At 47.0% G+C, this 23,643-nt stretch overlaps 1 protein-coding gene across 1 annotated transcript in view; it reads left to right on the top strand.

Annotated features, from left to right (window-relative positions):
• gpr174 (G protein-coupled receptor 174) overlaps positions 1–22,613 on the top strand; it is a 72,975-nt gene extending 50,362 nt beyond the window's left edge. Inside the window, exons 2-3 of the mRNA XM_071399851.1 lie at positions 13,515–14,040; positions 17,111–22,613. Of these exons, the coding sequence (XP_071255952.1) occupies positions 13,834–14,040; positions 17,111–18,007 (1,104 nt within the window). The 5' untranslated portion in view covers positions 13,515–13,833 and the 3' untranslated portion in view covers positions 18,008–22,613. The remainder of the gene's footprint in view (positions 1–13,514; positions 14,041–17,110) is intronic.
• Positions 22,614–23,643: the final 1,030 nt, after the last annotated feature.

The following is a 23,643-nucleotide window of genomic DNA, read 5'->3' as shown; positions in this document are numbered from 1 at the left end:
CTGCTACTGTACTTGTTGTGAGGTGGGGACAAACACTGTCCTACTGCTACTGTACTTGTTGTGAGGTGGGGACAAACACTGTCCTACTGCTACTGTACTTGGTTTGAGGTTGGAGACAAACATTGTCCTACTCCTACTGTACTTGTTGTGAGGTGGGGACAAACACTGTCCTACTGCTACTGTACTTGTTGTGAGGTGGGGACAAACACTGTCCTACTGTACTTGTTGTGAGGTTGGGGACAAACACTGTCCTACTTTATTTGTTGTGAGGTTGGGGACAAACACTGTCCTACTGTATTTGTTGTGAGGTTGGGGACAAACACTGTCCTACTGTACTTGTTGTGAGGTTGGGGACAAACACTGTCCTACTGCTACTGTACTTGTTGTGAGGTTGGGGACAAACACTGTCCTACTGTACTTGTTGTGAGGTTGGAGACAAACACTGTCCTACTGTACTTGTTGGGAGGTTGAGGACAAACACTGTCCTACTGTACTTGTTGTGAGGTTGGGGACAAACACTGTCCTACTGTACTTGTTGGGAGGTTGGGGACAAACACTGTCCTACTGTACTTGTTGTGAGGTTGGGGACAAACACTGTCCTACCGTACTTGTTGTGAGGTTGGGGACAAACACTGTCCTACTGCTACTGTACTTGTTGTGAGGTTGGAGACAAACACTGTCCTACTGCTACTGTACTTGTTGTGAGGTTGGAGACAAACACTGTCCTACTGCTACTGTACTTGTTGTGAGGTGGGGACAAACACTGTCCTACTGCTACTGTACTTGTTGTGAGGTTGGAGACAAACATTGTCCTACTCCTACTGTACTTGTTGTGAGGTTGGGGACAAACACTGTCCTATTGCTACTGTACTTGTTGTGAGGTTGGGGACAAACACTGTCCTACTGTACTTGTTGTGAGGTTGGAGACTAACACTGTCCTACTGCTACTGTACTTGTTGTGAGGTTGGAGACAAACACTGTCCTACTGCTACTGTACTTGTTGTGAGGTTGGAGACAAACACTGTCCTACTGCTACTGTACTTGTTGTGAGGTGGGGACAAACACTGTCCTACCGCTACTTTACTTGTTGTGAGGTTGGAGACAAACATTATCCTACTCCTACTGTACTTGTTGTGAGGTGGGGACAAACACTGTCCTACTGCTACTGTACTTGTTGTGAGGTGGGGACAAACACTGTCCTACTGCTACTGTACTTGGTTTGAGGTTGGAGACAAACATTGTCCTACTCCTACTCTACTTGTTGTGAGGTGGGGACAAACACTGTCCTACTGCTACTGTACTTGTTGTGAGGTGGGGACAAACACTGTCCTACTGTACTTGTTGTGAGGTTGGGGACAAACACTGTCCTACTTTATTTGTTGTGAGGTTGGGGACAAACGCTGTCCTACTGTATTTGTTGTGAGGTTGGGGACAAACACTGTCCTACTGTACTTGTTGTGAGGTTGGGGACAAACACTGTCCTACTGCTACTGTACTTGTTGTGAGGTTGGGGACAAACACTGTCCTACTGTACTTGTTGTGAGGTTGGAGACAAACACTGTCCTACTGTACTTGTTGGGAGGTTGAGGACAAACACTGTCCTACTGTACTTGTTGTGAGGTTGGGGACAAACACTGTCCTACTGTACTTGTTGGGAGGTTGGGGACAAACACTGTCCTACTGTACTTGTTGTGAGGTTGGGGACAAACACTGTCCTACCGTACTTGTTGTGAGGTTGGGGACAAACACTGTCCTACTGCTACTGTACTTGTTGTGAGGTTGGAGACAAACACTGTCCTACTGCTACTGTACTTGTTGTGAGGTTGGAGACAAACACTGTCCTACTGCTACTGTACTTGTTGTGAGGTGGGGACAAACACTGTCCTACTGCTACTGTACTTGTTGTGAGGTTGGAGACAAACATTGTCCTACTCCTACTGTACTTGTTGTGAGGTGGGGACAAACACTGTCCTACTGTACTTGTTGTGAGGTTGGAGACAAACACTGTCCTACTGCTACTGTACTTGTTGTGAGGTTGGGGACAAACACTGTCCTACTGTACTTGTTGTGAGGTTGGAGACTAACACTGTCCTACTGCTACTGTACTTGTTGTGAGGTTGGAGACAAACACTGTCCTACTGCTACTGTACTTGTTGTGAGGTTGGAGACAAACACTGTCCTACTGCTACTGTACTTGTTGTGAGGTGGGGACAAACACTGTCCTACCGCTACTTTACTTGTTGTGAGGTTGGAGACAAACATTATCCTACTCCTACTGTACTTGTTGTGAGGTGGGGACAAACACTGTCCTACTGCTACTGTACTTGTTGTGAGGTGGGGGCAAACACTGTCCTACTGCTACTGTACTTGGTTTGAGGTTGGAGACAAACATTGTCCTACTCCTACTGTACTTGTTGTGAGGTGGGGACAAACACTGTCCTACTGCTACTGTACTTGTTGTGAGGTGGGGACAAACACTGTCCTACTGCTACTGTACTTGTTGTGAGGTGGGGACAAACACTGTCCTACTGCTACTGTACTTGGTTTGAGGTTGGAGACAAACATTGTCCTACTCCTACTGTACTTGTTGTGAGGTGGGGACAAACACTGTCCTACTGCTACTGTACTTGTTGTGAGGTGGGGACAAACACTGTCCTACTGTACTTGTTGTGAGGTTGGGGACAAACACTGTCCTACTTTATTTGTTGTGAGGTTGGGGACAAACGCTGTCCTACTGTATTTGTTGTGAGGTTGGGGACAAACACTGTCCTACTGTACTTGTTGTGAGGTTGGGGACAAACACTGTCCTACTGCTACTGTACTTGTTGTGAGGTTGGGGACAAACACTGTCCTACTGTACTTGTTGTGAGGTTGGAGACAAACACTGTCCTACTGTACTTGTTGGGAGGTTGAGGACAAACACTGTCCTACTGTACTTGTTGTGAGGTTGGGGACAAACACTGTCCTACTGTACTTGTTGGGAGGTTGGGGACAAACACTGTCCTACTGTACTTGTTGTGAGGTTGGGGACAAACACTGTCCTACCGTACTTGTTGTGAGGTTGGGGACAAACACTGTCCTACTGCTACTGTACTTGTTGTGAGGTTGGAGACAAACACTGTCCTACTGCTACTGTACTTGTTGTGAGGTTGGAGACAAACACTGTCCTACTGCTACTGTACTTGTTGTGAGGTGGGGACAAACACTGTCCTACTGCTACTGTACTTGTTGTGAGGTTGGAGACAAACATTGTCCTACTCCTACTGTACTTGTTGTGAGGTGGGGACAAACACTGTCCTACTGTACTTGTTGTGAGGTTGGAGACAAACACTGTCCTACTGCTACTGTACTTGTTGTGAGGTTGGGGACAAACACTGTCCTACTGTACTTGTTGTGAGGTTGGAGACTAACACTGTCCTACTGCTACTGTACTTGTTGTGAGGTTGGAGACAAACACTGTCCTACTGCTACTGTACTTGTTGTGAGGTTGGAGACAAACACTGTCCTACTGCTACTGTACTTGTTGTGAGGTGGGGACAAACACTGTCCTACCGCTACTTTACTTGTTGTGAGGTTGGAGACAAACATTATCCTACTCCTACTGTACTTGTTGTGAGGTGGGGACAAACACTGTCCTACTGCTACTGTACTTGTTGTGAGGTGGGGACAAACACTGTCCTACTGCTACTGTACTTGGTTTGAGGTTGGAGACAAACATTGTCCTACTCCTACTGTACTTGTTGTGAGGTGGGGACAAACACTGTCCTACTGCTACTGTACTTGTTGTGAGGTGGGGACAAACACTGTCCTACTGTACTTGTTGTGAGGTTGGGGACAAACACTGTCCTACTTTATTTGTTGTTAGGTTGGGGACAAACACTGTCCTACTGCATTTGTTGTGAGGTTGGGGACAAACACTGTCCTACTGTACTTGTTGTGAGGTTGGGGACAAACACTGTCCTACTGCTACTGTACTTGTTGTGAGGTTGGGGACAAACACTGTACTACTGTACTTGTTGTGAGGTTGGGGACAAACACTGTCCTACTGTACTTGTTGGGAGGTTGAGGACAAACACTGTCCTACTGTACTTGTTGGGAGGTTGGGGACAAACACTGTCCTACTGTACCTGTTGTGAGGTTGGGGACAAACACTGTCCTACCGTACTTGTTGTGAGGTTGGGGACAAACACTGTCCTACTGCTACTGTACTTGTTGTGAGGTTGGAGACAAACACTGTCCTACTGCTACTGTACTTGTTGTGAGGTTGGAGACAAACACTGTCCTACTGCTACTGTACTTGTTGTGAGGTGGGGACAAACACTGTCCTACTGCTACTGTACTTGTTGTGAGGTTGGAGACAAACATTGTCCTACTCCTACTGTACTTGTTGTGAGGTGGGGACAAACACTGTCCTACTGTACTTGTTGTGAGGTTGGAGACAAACACTGTCCTACTGCTACTGTACTTGTTGTGAGGTGGGGACAAACACTGTCCTACTGCTACTGTACTTGGTGTGAGGTTGGAGACAAACATTGTCCTACTCCTACTGTACTTGTTGTGAGGTGGGGAAAAACACTGTCCTACTGCTACTGTACTTGTTGTGAGGTGGGGACAAACACTGTCCTACTGTACTTGTTGTGAGGTTGGGGACAAACACTGTCCTACTGCTACTGTACTTGTTGTGAGGTGGGGACAAACACTGTCCTACTCCTACTGTACTTGTTGTGAGGTGGGGACAAACACTGTCCTACTGCTACTGTACTTGTTGTGAGGTGGGGACAAACACTGTCCTACTGTACTTGTTGTGAGGTTGGAGACAAACACTGTCCTACTGCTACTGTACTTGTTGTGAGGTGGGGACAAACACTGTCCTACTGCTACTGTACTTGTTGTGAGGTGGGGACAAACACTGTCCTACTGTACTTGTTGTGAGGTTGGGGACAAACACTGTCCTACTGCTACTGTACTTGTTGTGATGTTGGGGACAAACACTGTCCTACTGTACTTGTTGTGAGGTTGGGGACAAACACTGTCCCACTGTACTTGTTGTGAGGTTGTGGACAAACACTGTCCTACTGCTACTGTACTTGTTGCGAGGTTGGAGACAAACACTGTCTTACTGTACTTGTTGTGAGTTGGGGACAAACACTGTCCTACTGTACTTGTTGTGAGGTTGGAGACAAACACTGTCCTACTGCTACTGCACTTGTTGTGAGGTGGGGACAAACACTGTCCTACTGCTACTGTACTTGTTGTGAGGTTGGAGACAAACATTGTCCTACTCCTACTGTACTTGTTGTGAGGTGGGGACAAACACTGTCCTACTGTACTTGTTGTGAGGTTGGAGACAAACACTGTCCTACTGCTACTGTACTTGTTGTGAGGTGGGGACAAACACTGTCCTTCTGCTACTGTACTTGGTGTGAGGTTGGAGACAAACATTGTCCTACTCCTACTGTACTTGTTGTGAGGTGGGGACAAACACTGTCCTACTGTACTTGTTGTGAGGTTGGGGACAAACACTGTCCTACTGCTACTGTACTTGTTGTGAGGTGGGGACAAACACTGTCCTACTGCTACTGTACTTGTTGTGAGGTGGGGACAAACACAGTCCTACTGTACTTGTTGTGAGGTTGGGGACAAACACTGTCCTACTGTACTTGTTGGGAGGTTGGGGACAAACACTGTCCTACTGCTACTGTACTTGTTGTGAGGTGGGGACAAACACTGTCCTACTGTACTTGTTGTGAGGTTGGGGACAAACACTGTCCTACTGCTACTGTACTTGTTGTGATGTTGGGGACAAACACTGTCCTACTGTACTTGTTGTGAGGTTGGGGACAAACACTGTCCCACTGTACTTGTTGTGAGGTTGGGGACAAACACTGTCCTACTGCTACTGTACTTGTTGCGAGGTTGGAGACAAACACTGTCTTACTGTACTTGTTGTGAGTTGGGGACAAACACTGTCCTACTGTACTTGTTGTGAGGTTGGGGACAAACACTGTCCTACTGTACTTGTTGTGAGTTGGGGACAAACACTGTCCTACTGTACTTGTTGTGAGGTTGGGGACAAACACTGTCCTACTGCTACTGTACTTGTTGTGAGGTTGGGGACAAACACTGTCCTACTGTACTTGTTGTGAGGTTGGGGACAAACACTGTCCTACTGTACTTGTTGTGATGTTGGGGAAAAACACTGTCCTACTGTACTTGTTGTGAGGTTGGGGACAAACACTGTCCTACTTTACTTGTTGTGAGGTTGGGGACAAACACTGTCCTACTGCTACTGTACTTGTTGTGAGGTTGGGGACAAACACTGTCCTACTGTACATGTTGTGAGGTTGGGGACAAACACTGTCCTACTGTACTTGTTGTGATGTTGGGGACAAACACTGTCCTACTGCTACTGTACTTGTTGTGAGGTTGGGGACAAACACTGTCCTACTGTACATGTTGTGAGGTTGGGGACAAACACTGTCCTACTGTACTTGTTGTGAGGTTGGGGACAAACACTGTCCTACTTTACTTGTTGTGAGGTTGGGGACAAACACTGTCCTACTGCTACTGTACTTGTTGTGAGTTGGGGACAAACACTGTCCCACTCTATTGTTCTGAGGTTGGGGACAAACACTGTCCTACTGTACTTGTTGTGATGTTGGGGACAAACACTGTCCTACTGTACTTGTTGTAAGGTTGGGGACAAACACTGTCCTACTTTACTTGTTGTGAGGTTGGGGACAAACACTGTCCTACTGCTACTGTACTTGTTGTGAGGTTGGGGACAAACACTGTCCTACTGTACTTGTTGTGAGGTTGGAGACTAACACTGTCCTACTGCTACTGTACTTGTTGTGAGGTTGGAGACAAACACTGTCCTACTGCTACTGTACTTGTTGTGAGGTTGGAGACAAACACTGTCCTACTGCTACTGTACTTGTTGTGAGGTGGGGACAAACACTGTCCTACCGCTACTTTACTTGTTGTGAGGTTGGAGACAAACATTATCCTACTCCTACTGTACTTGTTGTGAGGTGGGGACAAACACTGTCCTACTGCTACTGTACTTGTTGTGAGGTGGGGACAAACACTGTCCTACTGTACTTGTTGTGAGGTTGGAGACAAACACTGTCCTACTGCTACTGTACTTGTTGTGAGGTGGGGACAAACACTGTCCTACTGTACTTGTTGTGAGGTTGGGGACAAACACTGTCCTACTGTACTTATTGTGAGGTTGGGGACAAACACTGTCCTACTGTACTTGTTGTGAGTTGGGGACAAACACTGTCCTACTGTACTTGTTGTGATGTTGGGGACAAACACTGTCCTACTGTACTTGTTGTGAGGTTGGGGACAAACACTGTCCTACTGCTACTGTACTTGTTGTGATGTTGGGGACAAACACTGTCCTACTGTACTTGTTGTGATGTTGGGGACAAACACTGTCCTACTGTACTTGTTGTGATGTTGGGGACAAACACTGTCCTACTGTACTTGTTGTCATGTTGGGGACAAACACTGTCCTACTGTACTTGTTGTGATGTTGGGGACAAACACTGTCATACTGTACTTGTTGTGAGTTGGGGACAAACACTGTCCTACTGTACTTGTTGTGATGTTGGGGACAAACACTGTCCTACTGTACTTGTTGTGAGGTTGGGGACAAACACTGTCCTACTGTACTTGTTGTGATGTTGGGGACAAACACTGTCATACTGTACTTGTGAGGTTGGAGACAAACACTGTCCTACTGTACTTGTTGTGAGGTGGGGACAAACACTGTCCTACTGTACTTGTTGTGAGGTTGGGGACAAACACTGTCCTACTGTACTTGTTGTGAGGTTGGGGACAAACACTGTCCTACTGTACTTGTTGTGAGGTTGGGGACAAACACTGTCCTACTGTACTTGTTGTGAGGTTGGGGACAAACACTGTCCTACTGCTACTGTACTTGTTGTGAGGTTGGAGACAAACACTGTCCTACTGCTACTGTACTTGTTGTGAGGTTGGAGACAAACACTGTCCTACTGCTACTGTACTTGTTGTGAGGTGGGAACAAACACTGTCCTACTGTACTTGTTGTGAGGTTGGAGACAAACACTGTCCTACTGCTACTGTACTTGTTGTGAGGTGGGGGACAAATACTGTCCTACTGCTACTGTACTTGGTGTGAGGTTGGAGACAAACATTGTCCTACTGCTACTGTACTTGTTGTGATGTGGGGACAAACACTGTCCTACTGCTACTGTACTTGTTGTGAGGTGGGGACAAACACTGTCCTACTGTACTTGTTGTGAGGTTGGGGACAAACACTGTCCTACTGCTACTGTACTTGTTGTGAGGTGGGGACAAACACTGTCCTACTGCTACTGTACTTGTTGTGAGGTGGGGACAAACACTGTCCTACTGTACTTGTTGTGAGGTTGGGGACAAACACTGTCCTACTGTACTTGTTGTGATGTTGGGGACAAACACTGTCCCACTGTACTTGTTGTGAGGTTGGGGACAAACACTGTCCTACTGTACTTGTTGTGAGGTTGGAGACAAACACTGTCCTACTGTACTTGTTGTGAGGTTGGGACAAACACTGTCCTACTGTACTTGTTGTGAGGTTGGGGACAAACACTGTCTTACTGTACTTGTTGTGAGGTTGGGGACAAACACTGTCCTACTGCTACTGTACTTGTTGTGAGGTTGGGGAAAAACACTGTCCTACTGTACTTGTTGTGAGTTGGGGACAAACACTGTCCTACTGCTACTGTACTTGTTGTGAGGTGGGGACAAACACTGTCCTCATGCTACTGTAGTTGTGTTGAGGTCGGGACAAACACTGTCCTACTGTACTTGTTGTGAGGTTGGGGACAAACACTATCCTACTGTACTTGTTGTGATGTTGGGGTCAAACACTGTCCTACTGTACTTGTTGTGAGGTTGGGGACAAACACTGTCCTACTGTACTTGTTGTGAGGTTGGGACAAACACTGTCCTACTGTACTTGTTGTGATGTTGGGGACAAACACTGTCATACTGTACTTGTTGTGAGGTTGGGGACAAACACTGTCCTACGGTACTTGTTATGAGGTTGGGGACAAACACTGTCCTACTGTACTTGTTGTGAGGTTGGGGACAAACACTGTCCTACTGCTACTGTAGTTGTTGTGAGGTTGGAGACAAACACTGTCCTACTGCTACTGTACTTGTTGTGAGGTTGGAGACAAACACTGTCCTACTGCTACTGTACTTGTTGTGAGGTGGGAACAAACACTGTCCTACTGTACTTGTTGTGAGGTTGGAGACAAACACTGTCCTACTGCTACTGTACTTGTTGTGAGGTGGGGGACAAATACTGTCCTACTGCTACTGTACTTGGTGTGAGGTTGGAGACAAACATTGTCCTACTGCTACTGTACTTGTTGTGATGTGGGGACAAACACTGTCCTACTGCTACTGTACTTGTTGTGAGGTGGGGACAAACACTGTCCTACTGTACTTGTTGTGAGGTTGGGGACAAACACTGTCCTACTGCTACTGTACTTGTTGTGAGGTGGGGACAAACACTGTCCTACTGCTACTGTACTTGTTGTGAGGTGGGGACAAACACTGTCCTACTGTACTTGTTGTGAGGTTGGGGACAAACACTGTCCTACTGTACTTGTTGTGATGTTGGGGACAAACACTGTCCCACTGTACTTGTTGTGAGGTTGGGGACAAACACTGTCCTACTGTACTTGTTGTGAGGTTGGAGACAAACACTGTCCTACTGTACTTGTTGTGAGGTTGGGACAAACACTGTCCTACTGTACTTGTTGTGAGGTTGGGGACAAACACTGTCTTACTGTACTTGTTGTGAGGTTGGGGACAAACACTGTCCTACTGCTACTGTACTTGTTGTGAGGTTGGGGACAAACACTGTCCTACTGTACTTGTTGTGAGTTGGGGACAAACACTGTCCTACTGCTACTGTACTTGTTGTGAGGTGGGGACAAACACTGTCCTCATGCTACTGTAGTTGTGTTGAGGTCGCGACAAACACTGTCCTACTGTACTTGTTGTGAGGTTGGGGACAAACACTATCCTACTGTACTTGTTGTGATGTTGGGGACAAACACTGTCCTACTGTACTTGTTGTGAGGTTGGGGACAAACACTGTCCTACTGTACTTGTTGTGAGGTTGGGGACAAACACTATCCTACTGTACTTGTTGTGATGTTGGGGACAAACACTGTCCTACTGTACTTGTTGTGAGGTTGGGGACAAACACTGTCCTACTGTACTTGTTGTGAGGTTGGGACAAACACTGTCCTACTGTACTTGTTGTGAGGTTGGAGACAAACACTGTCCTACTGTACTTGTTGTGATGTTGGGGACAAACACTGTCATACTGTACTTGTTGTGAGGTTGGGGACAAACACTGTCCTACGGTACTTGTTATGAGGTTGGGGACAAACACTGTCCTACTGTACTTGTTGTGATGTTGGGGAAAAACACTGTCCTACTGTACTTGTGAGGTTGGAGACAAACACTGTTCTACTGTACTTGTTGTGAGGTGGGGACAAACACTGTCCTACTGTACTTGTTGTGATGTTGGGGACAAACACTGTCATACTGGACTTGTGAGGTTGGAGACAAACACTGTCCTACTGTACTTGTTGTGAGGTGGGGACAAACACTGTCCTACTGTACTTGTTGTGAGGTTGGGAAAATCACTGTCCTACTGTACTTGTGAGGTTGGTACAAACACTGTCCTACTGTACTTGTTGTGATGTTGGGGACAAACACTGCCATACTGTAGTTGTGAGGTTGGAGACAAACACTGTCCTACTGTACTTGTTGTGAGGTTGGGGACAAACACTGTCCTACTGTACTTGTTGTGATGTTGGGGACAAACACTGTCCTACTGTACTTGTTGTGAGGTTGGGGACAAACACTATCCTACTGTACTTGTTGTGATGTTGGGGACAAACACTGTCATACTGGACTTGTGAGGTTGGAGACAAACACTGTCCTACTGTACGTGTTGTGAGGTGGGGACAAACACTGTCCTACTGTACTTGTTGTGAGGTTGGGACAAACACTGTCCTACTGTACTTGTTGTGAGGTTGGGGACAAACACTGTCCTACTCTATTGTTGTGAGGTTGGAGACAAACACTGTCCTACTGTACTTGTGAGGTTTATAGACAAACACTGTCCTACTGTACTTGTTGTGAGGTGGGGACAAACACTGTCATACTGTACTTGTGAGGTTTATAGACAAACACTGTCCTACTGTACTTGTTGTGAGGTTGGGGACAAACACTGTCCTACTGCTAATGTACTTGTTGTGAGGTTGGGGACAAACACTGTCCTACTGTACTTGTTGTGAGGTTAGGGACAAACACTGTCCTACTGTACTTGTTGTGAGGTTAGGGACAAACACTGTCCTACTGTACTTGTTGTGAGGTTGGGGACAAACACTGTCATACTGTACTTGTTGTGAGGTTGGGGACAAACACTGTCCTACTGTACTTGTTGTGAGGTTGGGGACAAACACTGTCCTACTGCTAATGTACTTGTTGTGAGGTTGGGGACAAACACTGTCCTACTGTACTTGTTATGATGTTGGGGACAAACACTGTCCTACTGTACTTGTTGTGAGGTTGGGGACAAACACTGTCCTACTGCTACTGTACTTGTTGTGAGGTTGGGGACAAACACTGTCCTACTGTACTTGTTGTGAGGTTGGGGACAAATACTGTCATACTGTACTTGTTGTGAGGTTGGGGACAAACACTGTCCTACTGTACTTGTTGTGAGGTTGGGGACAAACACTGTCCTACTGCTAATGTACTTGTTGTGAGGTTGGGGACAAACACTGTCCTACTGCTACTGTACTTGTTATGATGTTGGGGACAAACACTGTCCTACTGTACTTGTTGTGAGGTTGGGGACAAACACTGTCCTACTGATACTGTACTTGTTGTGAGGTTGCAGACAAACACTGTCCTACTGTACTTGTTGTGAGGTTAGGGACAAACACTGTCCTACTGTACTTGTTGTGAGGTTAGGGACAAACACTGTCCTACTGTACTTGTTGTGATGTTGGGGACAAACACTGTCCTACTGTACTTGTTGTGAGGTTGGGGACAAACACTCTCCTACTGCTACTGTACTTGTTGTGAGGTGGGGACAAACACTGTCCTACTGCTACTGTACTTGTTGTGAAGTTGGTACAAACACTGTCCTACTGTACTTGTTGTGAGGTGGGGACAAACACTGTCATACTGTACTTGTTGTGATGTTGGGGACAAACACTGTCCTACTGTACTTGTTGTGAGGTTGGGGACAAACACTGTCCTACTGTACTTGTTGTGAGTTGGGGACAAACACTGTCATACTGTACTTGTTGTGAGGTGGGGACAAACACTGTCATACTGTACTTGTTGTGATGTTGGGGACAAACACTGTCCTACTGTACTTGTTGTGAGGTTGGGGACAAACACTGTCCTACTGTACTTGTTGTGAGTTGGGGACAAACACTGTCCTACTGTACTTGTTGTGAGGTTGGGGACAAACACTGTCCTACTGCTACTGTACTTGTTGTGAGGTTGGGGACAAACACTGTCCTACTGTACTTGTTGTGAGGTTGGGGACAAACACTGTCCTACTGTACTTGTTGTGAGGTTGGGGACAAACACTGTCCTACTGCTACTGTACTTGTTGTGAGGTTGGGGACAAACACTGTCCTACTGTACTTGTTGTGAGGTTGGGGACAAACACTGTCCTACTGTACTTGTTGTGAGGTTGGGGACAAACACTGTCCTACTGTACTTGTTGTGAGGTTGGGGACAAACACTGTCCTACTGTACTTGTTGTGAGGTTGGGGACAAACACTGTCCTACTGTACTTGTTGTGAGGTTGGGGACAAACACTGTCCTACCGTACTTGTTGTGAGGTTGGGGACAAACACTGTCCTACTGCTACTGTACTTGTTGTGAGGTTGAGTCGTGGCTGTGTGAAGTTGTGAGGTTGAGGCGTGGCTGTGTCAAGTTGTGAGGTTGAGGCGTGGCTGTGTCAAGTTGTGAGGTTGAGGCGTGGCTGTGTCAAGTTGTGAGGTTGAGGCGTGGCTGTGTCAAGTTGTGAGGTTGAGGCGTGGCTGTGTCAAGTTGTGAGGTTGAGGCGTGGCTGTGTCAAGTTGTGAGGTTGAGGCGTGGCTGTGTCAAGTTGTGAGGTTGAGGCGTGGCTGTGTCAAGTTGTGAGGTTGAGGCGTGGCTGTGTCAAGTTGTGAGGTTGAGGCGTGGCTGTGTCAAGTTGTGAGGTTGAGGCGTGGCTGTGTCAAGTTGTGAGGTTGAGGCGTGGCTGTGTCAAGTTGTGAGGTTGAGGCGTGGCTGTGTCAAGTTGTCTCATAGCGCCTGCATTCTCTTCTGATATTTTCCTCTGAAAACATTTAAAATATTGTGTTTCTCTGCGCTAGTTGGTTACTTGCCAGGGACCCAGACAACTACTGACTACCTTTACTTTACTGTCTTTCTTTCAGGGTCCCTAATACTGAGCCTTGGACTGAAAGAAGAGGACAGTCACACACGGACTAACCCTGCTTTTGGTTTGTTAGTGCTGCTCAGGGTGATCTGAGATGGTCAGACTATATACCGACAGCCATGAAGAACAGTGTGGACACACCTGGGCGGACTTGAATGGACGCACAGACCTGAATACTCCTGGACATATAAATAGACCTGCACTCAGAAGCCTGACCACACTGAGACCTCCTCTGCTCTGAACAAGCCTCACCATTGGCCAGCCAGGTGACTGACACACATCCTGACCAGTGGCTGTTCCCGGTGGGCAGGGTTAAGATGAGCCTGTCCAATCAAAGCTGTGGTAGTACCGTTGACGACCTGCGGCGCTACCAACATCATGTTTACGCAGTTGTCTACAGCGTCATCTTGGCCCCGGGCCTTCTGGGTAATGTCCTGGCTCTTTGGGTGTTCCAGGCATACGTCAGGGAGACCAAGAGAGGAGTAGTGTTCATGATGAACCTGGCTGTAGCTGATCTCATGCAGGTAACTTTTACTTTCACAGCGTTGTACGAGATCTTCAGTTTCTTGGCAATTTCTCGCATGGAAGAGCCTTCATCTCTCACAACAAGAATAGACTGACGAGTTTCAGAAGAAAGTTATTTGTTTCTGGCCATTATGAGCCTGTAATTGAACCCACAAATGCTGATGCTCCACATACTCAACTAGTGTAAAGGCAGACAGTTGTATTGCTTCTTTAATCAGAACAACAGTTTTCAGCTGTGCTAACATAATTGCAAAAGGGTTTTCTAATGATCAATTAGCCTTTTAAAATGATAAACTTGGATTAGCTAACACAACGTGCCATTGGAACACAGGAGTGATGGTTGCTGATAATGGCCCTCTGTACGCCTATGTAGATATTCCATTTTAAAAAATCTGCCGTTTCGAGATACAATAGTCATTTACAACATTAACAATTTCTACACTGTATTTCTGATCAACTTAATGTTATTTTAATGGACAAAAAAAGTGCTTTTCTTTCAAGAACAAGGACATTTCTAAGTGACCCAAATCTTTCAATGGTAGTGTATATATCATAAATATATATAGTGTGTGTGTATATATGTATATATTGTGTAACATTGAATTAAGCTCAGAGCCACTTGTTTTTCAAACATGGTCCTGTGTTATCAATTGCTGTGCTGATCATTGGACAGTTCATTACCTCTGTCAAAATAATATGTAGTTTAAAGTCATGTTTGTATTACAGTTGAAGTCGGAAGTTTACATACACCTAGGTTGGAGTCATTAAAACTCGTTTTCAACCACTCCACATATTTCTTGTTGACAAACTATAGTTTTGACAAGTCGATTAGGACACAAGTAATTTTTCCAACAATTGTTTACAGACAGATTATTTCACTTATAATTCACTGTATCACAATTCCAGTGGGTCAGATGTTTACATACACTAAGTTGACTGTGTCTTTGAACAGCTTGGAAAATTCCAGAAAGTGATGCCATGGCTTTAGAAGCTTCTGATAGGCTAAATGACATCATTTGAGTCAATTGGAGGTGTACCTGTGGATGTATTTCAAGGCCTACCTTCAAACTCAGTGCCTCTTTGCTTGACATCATGGGAAAATCAAAAGAAATCAGCCAAGACCTCAGAAGAAAAATTGTGGACCTCCACAAGTCTGGTTCATCCTTGGGAGCAATTTCCAAACACCTGAAGGTACCACGTTCATCTAAACAACAATAGTACGCAAGTATAAACACCATGGGACCACTCATCCGTCATACTGCTCAGGAAGGAGACGCGTTCTGTCTCCTAGAGATGAACGTACTTTGGTGCGAGAAGTGCAAATCAATCCCAGAACAACAACAAAGGACCTTGTGAAGATGCTGGAGGAAACAGGTACAAAAGCATCTGTATCCACAGTAAAACAAGTCCTATATCGACATAACCTGAAAGGCCGCTCAGCAGGGAAGAAGCCACTGCTCCAAAACCGCCATAAAAAAGCCAGACTACGATTTGCAACTGCACATGGGGACAAAGATCGTACTTTTTGGAGAAATGTTCTCTGGTCTGATGAAACGAAAATAGAACTGTTTGGCCATAATTACCATCGTTATGTTTGGAGGAAAAAGGGAGAGGCTTGCAAGCCGAAGAACACCATCCCAACCGTGAAGCACGGAGGTGGCAGCATCATGTTGTGGGGGTGCTTTACTGCAGGAGGGACTGGTGCACTTCACAAAATAGATGGCATCATGAGGAGGGAAATTATGTGGATATATTGAAGCAACATCTCAAGACATCAGTCGGGAAGTTAAAGCTTGGTCGCAAATGGTTCTTCCAAATGGACAATGCCCCAAGCATACTTCCAAAGCTTTGGCAAAATGGCTTAAGGACAACAAAGTCAAGGTATTGGAGTGGCCATCACAAAGCCCTGACCTCAACCATATAGAACATTTGTGGGCAGAACTGAAAAAGCGTGTGTGAGCAAGGAGGCCTACAAACCTGACTCAGTAACACCAGCTCTGTCAGGAGGAATGGGCCAAAATTCACACAACTTATTGTGGGAAGCTTGTGGAAGGCTACCCGAAACGTTTGACCCAAGTTAAACAATTCAAAGGCAATGCTACCAAATACTAATTGAGTGTATGTAAACTTCTGACCCGCTGGGAATGTGATGAAAGAAATAAAAGCTGAAATAAATCATTCTCTCTACTAATATTCTGACATTTCACATTCTTAAAATAAAGTGGTGATCCTAACTGACCTAAGACAGGGAATTTGTACTAGGATTAAATGTCAGGAATTGTTAAAAACGGAGTTTAAATGTATTTTACTGCGGTTTATGTAAACTTCCGACTTCAACTGTATTTACTTTGAAATAAAGATGGCAACGCAACAATAATACACATTTACAATAGGCCTATATCTAGAAATACATACAGCCTATATCTAGAAATACATACAGCCAAGTGATATATATGTACACACACCGATATACATCATTTTAATAGCAGGACACTGTAAAGTCCATTAAATATATATATACACATTGGTATTCATCATTTTAATAGCAGGACACTGTAAAGTCCATTAAATATATATATATACACATTGGTATTCATCATTTTAATAGCAGGACACTGTAAAGTCCATTAAATATATATATATATAATATACACATTGATATTAATTTTAATAGCAGGACAATGTAAAGTCCATTAAATATATATATACTGTATATATATATATATATAATATACACATTGGTATTTATCATTTTAATAGCAGGACACTGTAAAGTCCATTAAATATATATATATATATATATATATATATATATATATATATATATATATATATATATATACACATTGGTATTTATCATTTTGATAGCAGGACACTGTAAAGTCCATTAAATATATATATATACATTGTTATTCATCATTTTAATAGCAGGACACTGTAAAGTCCATTATATATATATATATATACACATTGGTATTCATCATTTTAATAGCAGGACACTGTAAAGTCCATTAAATATATATATATATATATATATATTTAACTACCTGTATGTTCTGTCTCCTCCAGGTCCTCTCCCTACCTCTCCGTATCTACTACTACCTGAACCATACCTGGCCATTCGGCCGGCCTCTCTGCATGTTGTGTTTCTACCTGAAATACGTCAACATGTACGCCTCTATATTCTTCCTGGTGTGTGTGAGTGTGCGGCGCTGTGAGCTCATCATGCACCCGCTGAGGTACCATTCCAACAGACGACGAGGGGACATGTGTGTATGTGCCGCTGGCTGGTTGCTGGTCTGTCTCGGCTGTCTGCCTTTCCCTCTGCTCCGAAACACCAGCCTGCCCCCTGACCTTACCCCTAACGCCTATGCCTCCAGTCCTAGCTCATATGCCCCAGCCCCCACCTCTTCCCCAACCACTACACCTGGCCCTACCTCCATCCAGGCGGTGTGTTTTGCGGAGCTCCCCATGCGTGAAGTCAGCCCTGCGGCCGGCTGGGCTCTGATGGTGGGGGCGGAGCTGGTTGGCTTCATCCTCCCTCTGATCCTAGTTCTGACCTGCGCCTGTCTGTCAGCCGGCAGCCTGCGAGTCCACAGGGGGGAGGGGGAGGGGGGAGGGGTGAAGGACCACGGGGAGAAGAAGAGAGCGTTGAGGATGGTGTTGAGCTGTGCCGGGGTGTTCCTGCTCTGCTTCTCCCCGTACCATGTCACCATGCCGCTAGACTTTCTGGCAAAGGCCGATGCCCTGGGGAGCTGTGAGGTCAGAGAGATGGTGCTGCGATGCCATCCTGTCACCCTCTGTCTCGCCAGTCTCAACTCAGGACTGGACCCTCTTATGTATTACTTTACTACAGACGAGTTTAGGAGAAGATTCAGCAGGCCAGAAATACCTGAGAGCCTCAGTCTGGCTCCAAGACTGTCCTGTACTAGTGGTGGGGGGGGGGGGCCTGCCTCTGACCCCTGACCTCTAACCCTGACCCTGGGCCGAAGACTGTCCTGTACTAGTGGTGGGGGGGGGGGGGGGCCTGCCTCTGACCCCTGACCTCTAACCCTGACCCTGGGCCGAAGACTGTCCTGTACTAGTGGTGGGGGGGGGGGCCTGCCTCTGACCCCTGACCTCTAACCCTGACCCTGGGCCCAAGACTGTCCTGTACCGCTGGAGTCTGTAAGACTGAACCCTGACCTCTAACCCCAAGACTGTCCTGTTCTGCTGTGGACAGCAAGTCATGGGTGAAGAGGGGAAACAAGGACAAAGGGAACAAGGAGAGAGTTTCAAATGTGAACTAAAGACAGTTTCCGAATGTGGACATCTGCTGGACTGCGTTTGGAACTGCCGGTCTGTGGTCAAAAACGCTGAGTTCATCTCAGCCTAGGCTGCCCTTCAGTCTCTAGACTTGGCCCTGATGGAGATATGGATCACCCCATAGAACACTGAGTTCATCTCAGCCTAGGCTGCCCTTCAGTGTCTAGACTTGGCCCTGATGGAGATATGGATCACCCCATAGAACACTGCTACTCCGAGTTGCCCTGTCTTTATCTGACTACGTTTTCTCTCATAGTCCAAGAGCATCTGGTCATCACCGTGGTGGCACAGGGCTACTCATTTCTCATAATGGGAGATTCCATCTCAGCATGGAATTCTCCTCATTTGAATTCCATGCTGTCACTGTCACTTGTCAACTCAAGCTTAACATTGTTGTAATCTATCGCCCATCAGGTTCCCTTAGAGAGTTCCTCAATGAGCTTGACACCTTGATAACCTCATTTCGTGACAATGGCTCACCGCCATTTCCTTTTCTGTCTCCCTTTCCTCCAACCATAACCACTCAGCCCCTACCTAGATGGTCATGCACTGTCGCAATCTTCTCTCTCTCTCTCCCACTACTCTCTCCTCTTCTATCCTATCTTCTCTCCCTTCTGCTAAATCCTTCTCCCTCCTGTCTCCATATTCTGCCTCTTCGACCCTACTCTCCTCTCTTTCCGCATCCTATGACTGTCACTGTCTCCTTTCCACCGGCCGGCTCGGGCTTCCCTTCCTGCTCCGTGGCTGAGTGACTCATTACGAGCTTACAGAGCAGGGCTGCAGGCAGCTGAGTGACTCATTACGAGCTTACAGAACAGGGCTGCAGGCAGCTGAGTGACTCATTACGAGCTTACAGAACAGGGCTGCAGGCAGCTGAGTGAAAATGGAAGAGAACTAAATCATCCTCCCTCCTCTCTACCTTCTGTTCCTCTGTATCTGCTGCTAAAGCCACTTTCTATCACCCTACATTTAAGATTCTGCCTCTAACCCAAGGAAACTATTTTCCTCACCTTAATCCTCCTCCCTCTCTGCAGACAACTTTGTCAACCACTTTGAACAGAAGGTTGACGACATCCACTCCTCATTCACTATTGAATCCACTGGTCCCAGAACTACCCTACGCCTTGACTTCTTTCTCGCCAGATGAAATCCTGCGACTAGTGATTTCCGTCCGACAACCTGCCCGCTCAACCCCACCCCCTCCTCCCTTCTCCAGACCATCTCTGGAGACCTTCCCCATTCCTCACTTCCCTCATCAACTCATCCCTGACCACTGGTTGCATCCCCTCTGACTTCAAAATGGCAGAGTCACTCCCCTCCTCAAGAAACCAACACTTGACCCCTCGGACATCAGAAACTAGAGAACGGTATCCCTTTCTTTTCTTTCCAAAACACATGCTGTCTCTAACCAACTCTCTCACTATCTCTCTCAGAACAATATTCTTGACCCTAACCAGTCAGGCTTCAAGACGGGTCACTCAACCAAGACTGCTCTCCTCTGTGTCACGGAGGTTCTCCACACTTCCAAGCTGACTCTCTCTCGGTTCTCATCCTCCTAGATCTATCCGCTGCCTTATCGTGAACCATCAGATCCTCCTCTCAACCCTCTCAGGGCTGGGTGTCTCAGGATCTGCCTCCTCTCTGCCCTCTCAGGGCTGGGTGTCTCAGGATCTGCCTCCTCTCTACCCTCTCAGGGCTGGGTGTCTCAGGCTCTGCCTCCTCTCTACCCTCTCAGGGCTGGGTGTCTCAGGCTCTGCCTCCTCTCTACCCTCTCAGGGCTGGGTGTCTCAGGCTCTGCCTCCTCTCTACCCTCTCAGGGCTGGGCGTCTCAGGATCTGCCTCCTCTCTACCCTCTCAGGGCTGGGTGTCTCTCTGCCTCCTCTCTACCCTCTCAGGGCTGGGTGTCTCAGGCTCTGCCTCCTCTCCACCCTCTCAGGGCTGGGTGTCTCTCTGCCTCCTCTCTACCCTCTCAGGGCTGGGTGTCTCAGGCTCTGCCTCCTCTCTACCCTCTCAGGGCTGGGTGTCTCAGGCTCTGCCTCCTCTCTACCCTCTCAGGGCTGGGTGTCTCTCTGTCTCCTCTCTACCCTCTCAGGGCTGGGTGTCTCTCTGTCTCCTCTCTACCCTCTAAGGGCTGGGTGTCTCTCTGCCTCCTCTCTACCCTCTCAGGGCTGGGTGTCTCAGGCTCTGCCTCCTCTCCACCCTCTCAGGGCTGGGTGTCTCTCTGCCTCCTCTCTACCCTCTCAGGGCTGGGTGTCTCAAGCTCTGCCTCCTCTCTACCCTCTCAGGGCTGGGTGTCTCTCTGTCTCCTCTCTACCCTCTCAGGGCTGGGTGTCTCTCTGTCTCCTCTCAATCCTCCCAGGGTTGGGCGTCTCAGGCTCTGCACACTATTGAATTGCATCCTACCTGGCAGGCTGCTCCTACCAGGTGATGTGGAGAGGATCTGTGTCTGCACCACGTACTCTCACTACTGGTGTCCCCAGGGCTCGTTCTAGGCCCTCTCCTCTTCTCTCTATAGACCAAGTCACTCAGCCCCCCCCCCCCCCCCCCCTTCGGACACAAAGTTGGCAACACACATCTCTGCGTGCCACCTCGACAAGACAGAGCTGCTCTTCCTCCGGGAGAAGTTCTGCTGCTCCAAGACCTCGCCATCATGATTGACAACATCACACAGTCTCCCTCCCAGAGTGCAAAGAACCTTGGCATGAATCCAGGCACTTGTCATCACCAGTCTGGACTACTGCAACTCGCTGTTGGCTGGGCTCCCCATTTGTGCCATCAAAGCCCTGCAATTTATCCAGAATGCCGCAGCCCACCTGGTGTTCAGGTTGCCAGGTTCTCCCATGTGACACCACTCCTCCAAACACTCCACTGGCTTCCAGTTGAAGCTTGCATCCACTACAAGACCATGGTACTTGCCTACGGAGCAGCAAGAGGAACTGCCCCTCCCTACCTTCAGGCTATGCTGAAACCCTACACCCTAACCCATCCACTACAAGACCATGGTATTGCCTACAGAACAGCAAGAGGAACTGCCCCTCCCTACCTTCAGGCTATGCTGAAACCCTACACCCTAACCCATCCACTACAAGACCATGGTATTGCCTACAGAACAGCAAGAGGAACTGCCCCTCCCTACCTTCAGGCTATGCTGAAACCCTACACCCTAACCCATCCACTACAAGACCATGGTATTGCCTACAGAACAGCAAGAGGAACTGCCCCTCCCTACCTTCAGGCTATGCTGAAACCCTACACCCCAACACAAGCACTCCGCTCTTCCACCTCTGGTCTCTTGGCCCTCCCACCCCTATCACAACTCCCTCTCAGCCCAGTTTAAGCTCTTCTCTTGGCCCTCCCACCCCTATCACAACTCCCTCTCAGCCCAGTTTAAGCTCTTCTCTTGGCCCTCCCACCCCTATCACAACTCCCTCTCAGCCCAGTTTAAGCTCGTCTCTTGGCCCTCCCACCCCTATCACAACTCCCGCTCAGCCCAGTTTAAGCTCTTCTCTGTCCTGGCACCCCAATGGTGGAACCAGCTTCCCCCTGAAGCTAGGACAGCAGTCCCTGGCCATCTTCCCCCTGAAGCTAGGACAGCAGAGTCCCTGTCCATCTTCCCCCTGAAGCTAGGACAGCAGAGTCCCTGTCCATCTTCCCCCCTGAAGCTAGGACAGCAGTCCATGCCCATCTTCCCCCTGAAGCTAGGACAGCAGAGTCCCTGCCCATCTTCCCAAAACATCTGAAACCATACCTCTTCAAACAGTATCTTATATAATCCTACACCCCCCCCCCCCCCCCCCCAAATTAAAATAGCCTTCTGTGAACTAACACTCACAAGTTTTACTACCCCCCTCAAATAACACAGACTTTGCTAATAGCTACATTATTGAGGAATAATCTACTTAGTATGACTGAGATATATGGTTGTCCCACCTAGCTATCTTCAGATGAATGCACTAACTGTGATATATGGTTGTCCCACCTAGCTATCTTCAGATGAATGCACTAACTGTGATATATGGTTGTCCCACCTAGCTATCTTCAGATGAATGCACTAACTGTGTGTTACTCTGGATAAGAGTGTCTGCTTAATGACTAAAATGTCAATGTAAATCTGCTGGACACTGAAGTTCAGCTGAATCTGGGGAGAGATGAATCTGTGAATATTAAGCTTGCTAACTGTTAAGTCTCAAAGAAGAGCCATGCTTTAACTGTAAATACTTTGGACCGTGCTGAAATGCCTGAGGTTAATTAAAACATATTTTTTCGATCCGTTTCTCTTTCATCTCTTTAAATGACCCACCTCACCTACAGATGGAACATACAACACCAGATGATCGTTTCTGGAAGAGCTTCCACACTGAAACCTGTCAGTGGAAAAACACAGTCACATCTAGCACTTCTGTCTCTGCATGGTGTCTCTGCCTACTGATGTCTCAGTCTCTGTGAACCAGATAAAAGCAGGGTGGATTATCGGTGACGAGAAGTCAGAGGCTTTCTGTAGAGACACTGAGGAGTACAGTGCAGTCGGAAAGTATTCAGACCCCTTCACTTTCTCCACATTTTGTTACGATACAGCCTTGTTCTAAAATGGATTAAATTAAAACATTTCCTCATCAATACCCCATAATGACAAAGCGAAAACAGGTTTTAGACATTTTTGCAAATGTATTAAAATTAAAAAACAGAAAAACTTTCTTTACATAAGTATTCAGACCCTTTGCTATGAGACTTGAAATTGAGTTCAGGTGCATCCTGTTTCCATTGATCATCCTTGAGATGTTTCTACAACTTGACTGGAGTCCACCTGTGGTACATTCAATTGATTGGACATGATGTGGAAATGCACACACCTTTCTATATAAGGTCCCAAAATTGACAGTGCATGTCAGAGCAAAAACCAAGCCATGACGTCGAAGGAATTGTCCGTAGAGCTCGGAGACATGATTGTGTCGAGGCACAGACCTGGGGAAGGGTGCCAAAACATTTCTGCAGCATTTTAGGTCCCCAAGAACACAGTGGCCACCTTCATTCTTAAATGGAAAAGGTTTGGAAATACTTGGAATGCAAAGTGTCACGTCTGGACGAAACCAGGCACCAGCATGGTGGTGGCAGATCCTTGAAGAAAACCTGCTCAAGAGTGCTCAGGACCACAGACTGCGGCAAAGGTTCACCTTCCAACAGGTCAAGTCTCTGAATGTCCTTGAGTGGCCCAGCCAGAGCCCGGACTTCAACCCGATCGAACACCTCTGGCGACCTGAAAATAGCTGTGCAGCAAAGCTCACCATCCAACCTGACAG

This window comes from Salvelinus alpinus, chromosome 4, assembly GCF_045679555.1.
Source record: "Salvelinus alpinus chromosome 4, SLU_Salpinus.1, whole genome shotgun sequence".
NCBI lineage: Eukaryota > Metazoa > Chordata > Actinopteri > Salmoniformes > Salmonidae > Salvelinus > Salvelinus alpinus.
This window is presented reverse-complemented; position numbering and strand designations above follow the sequence as displayed.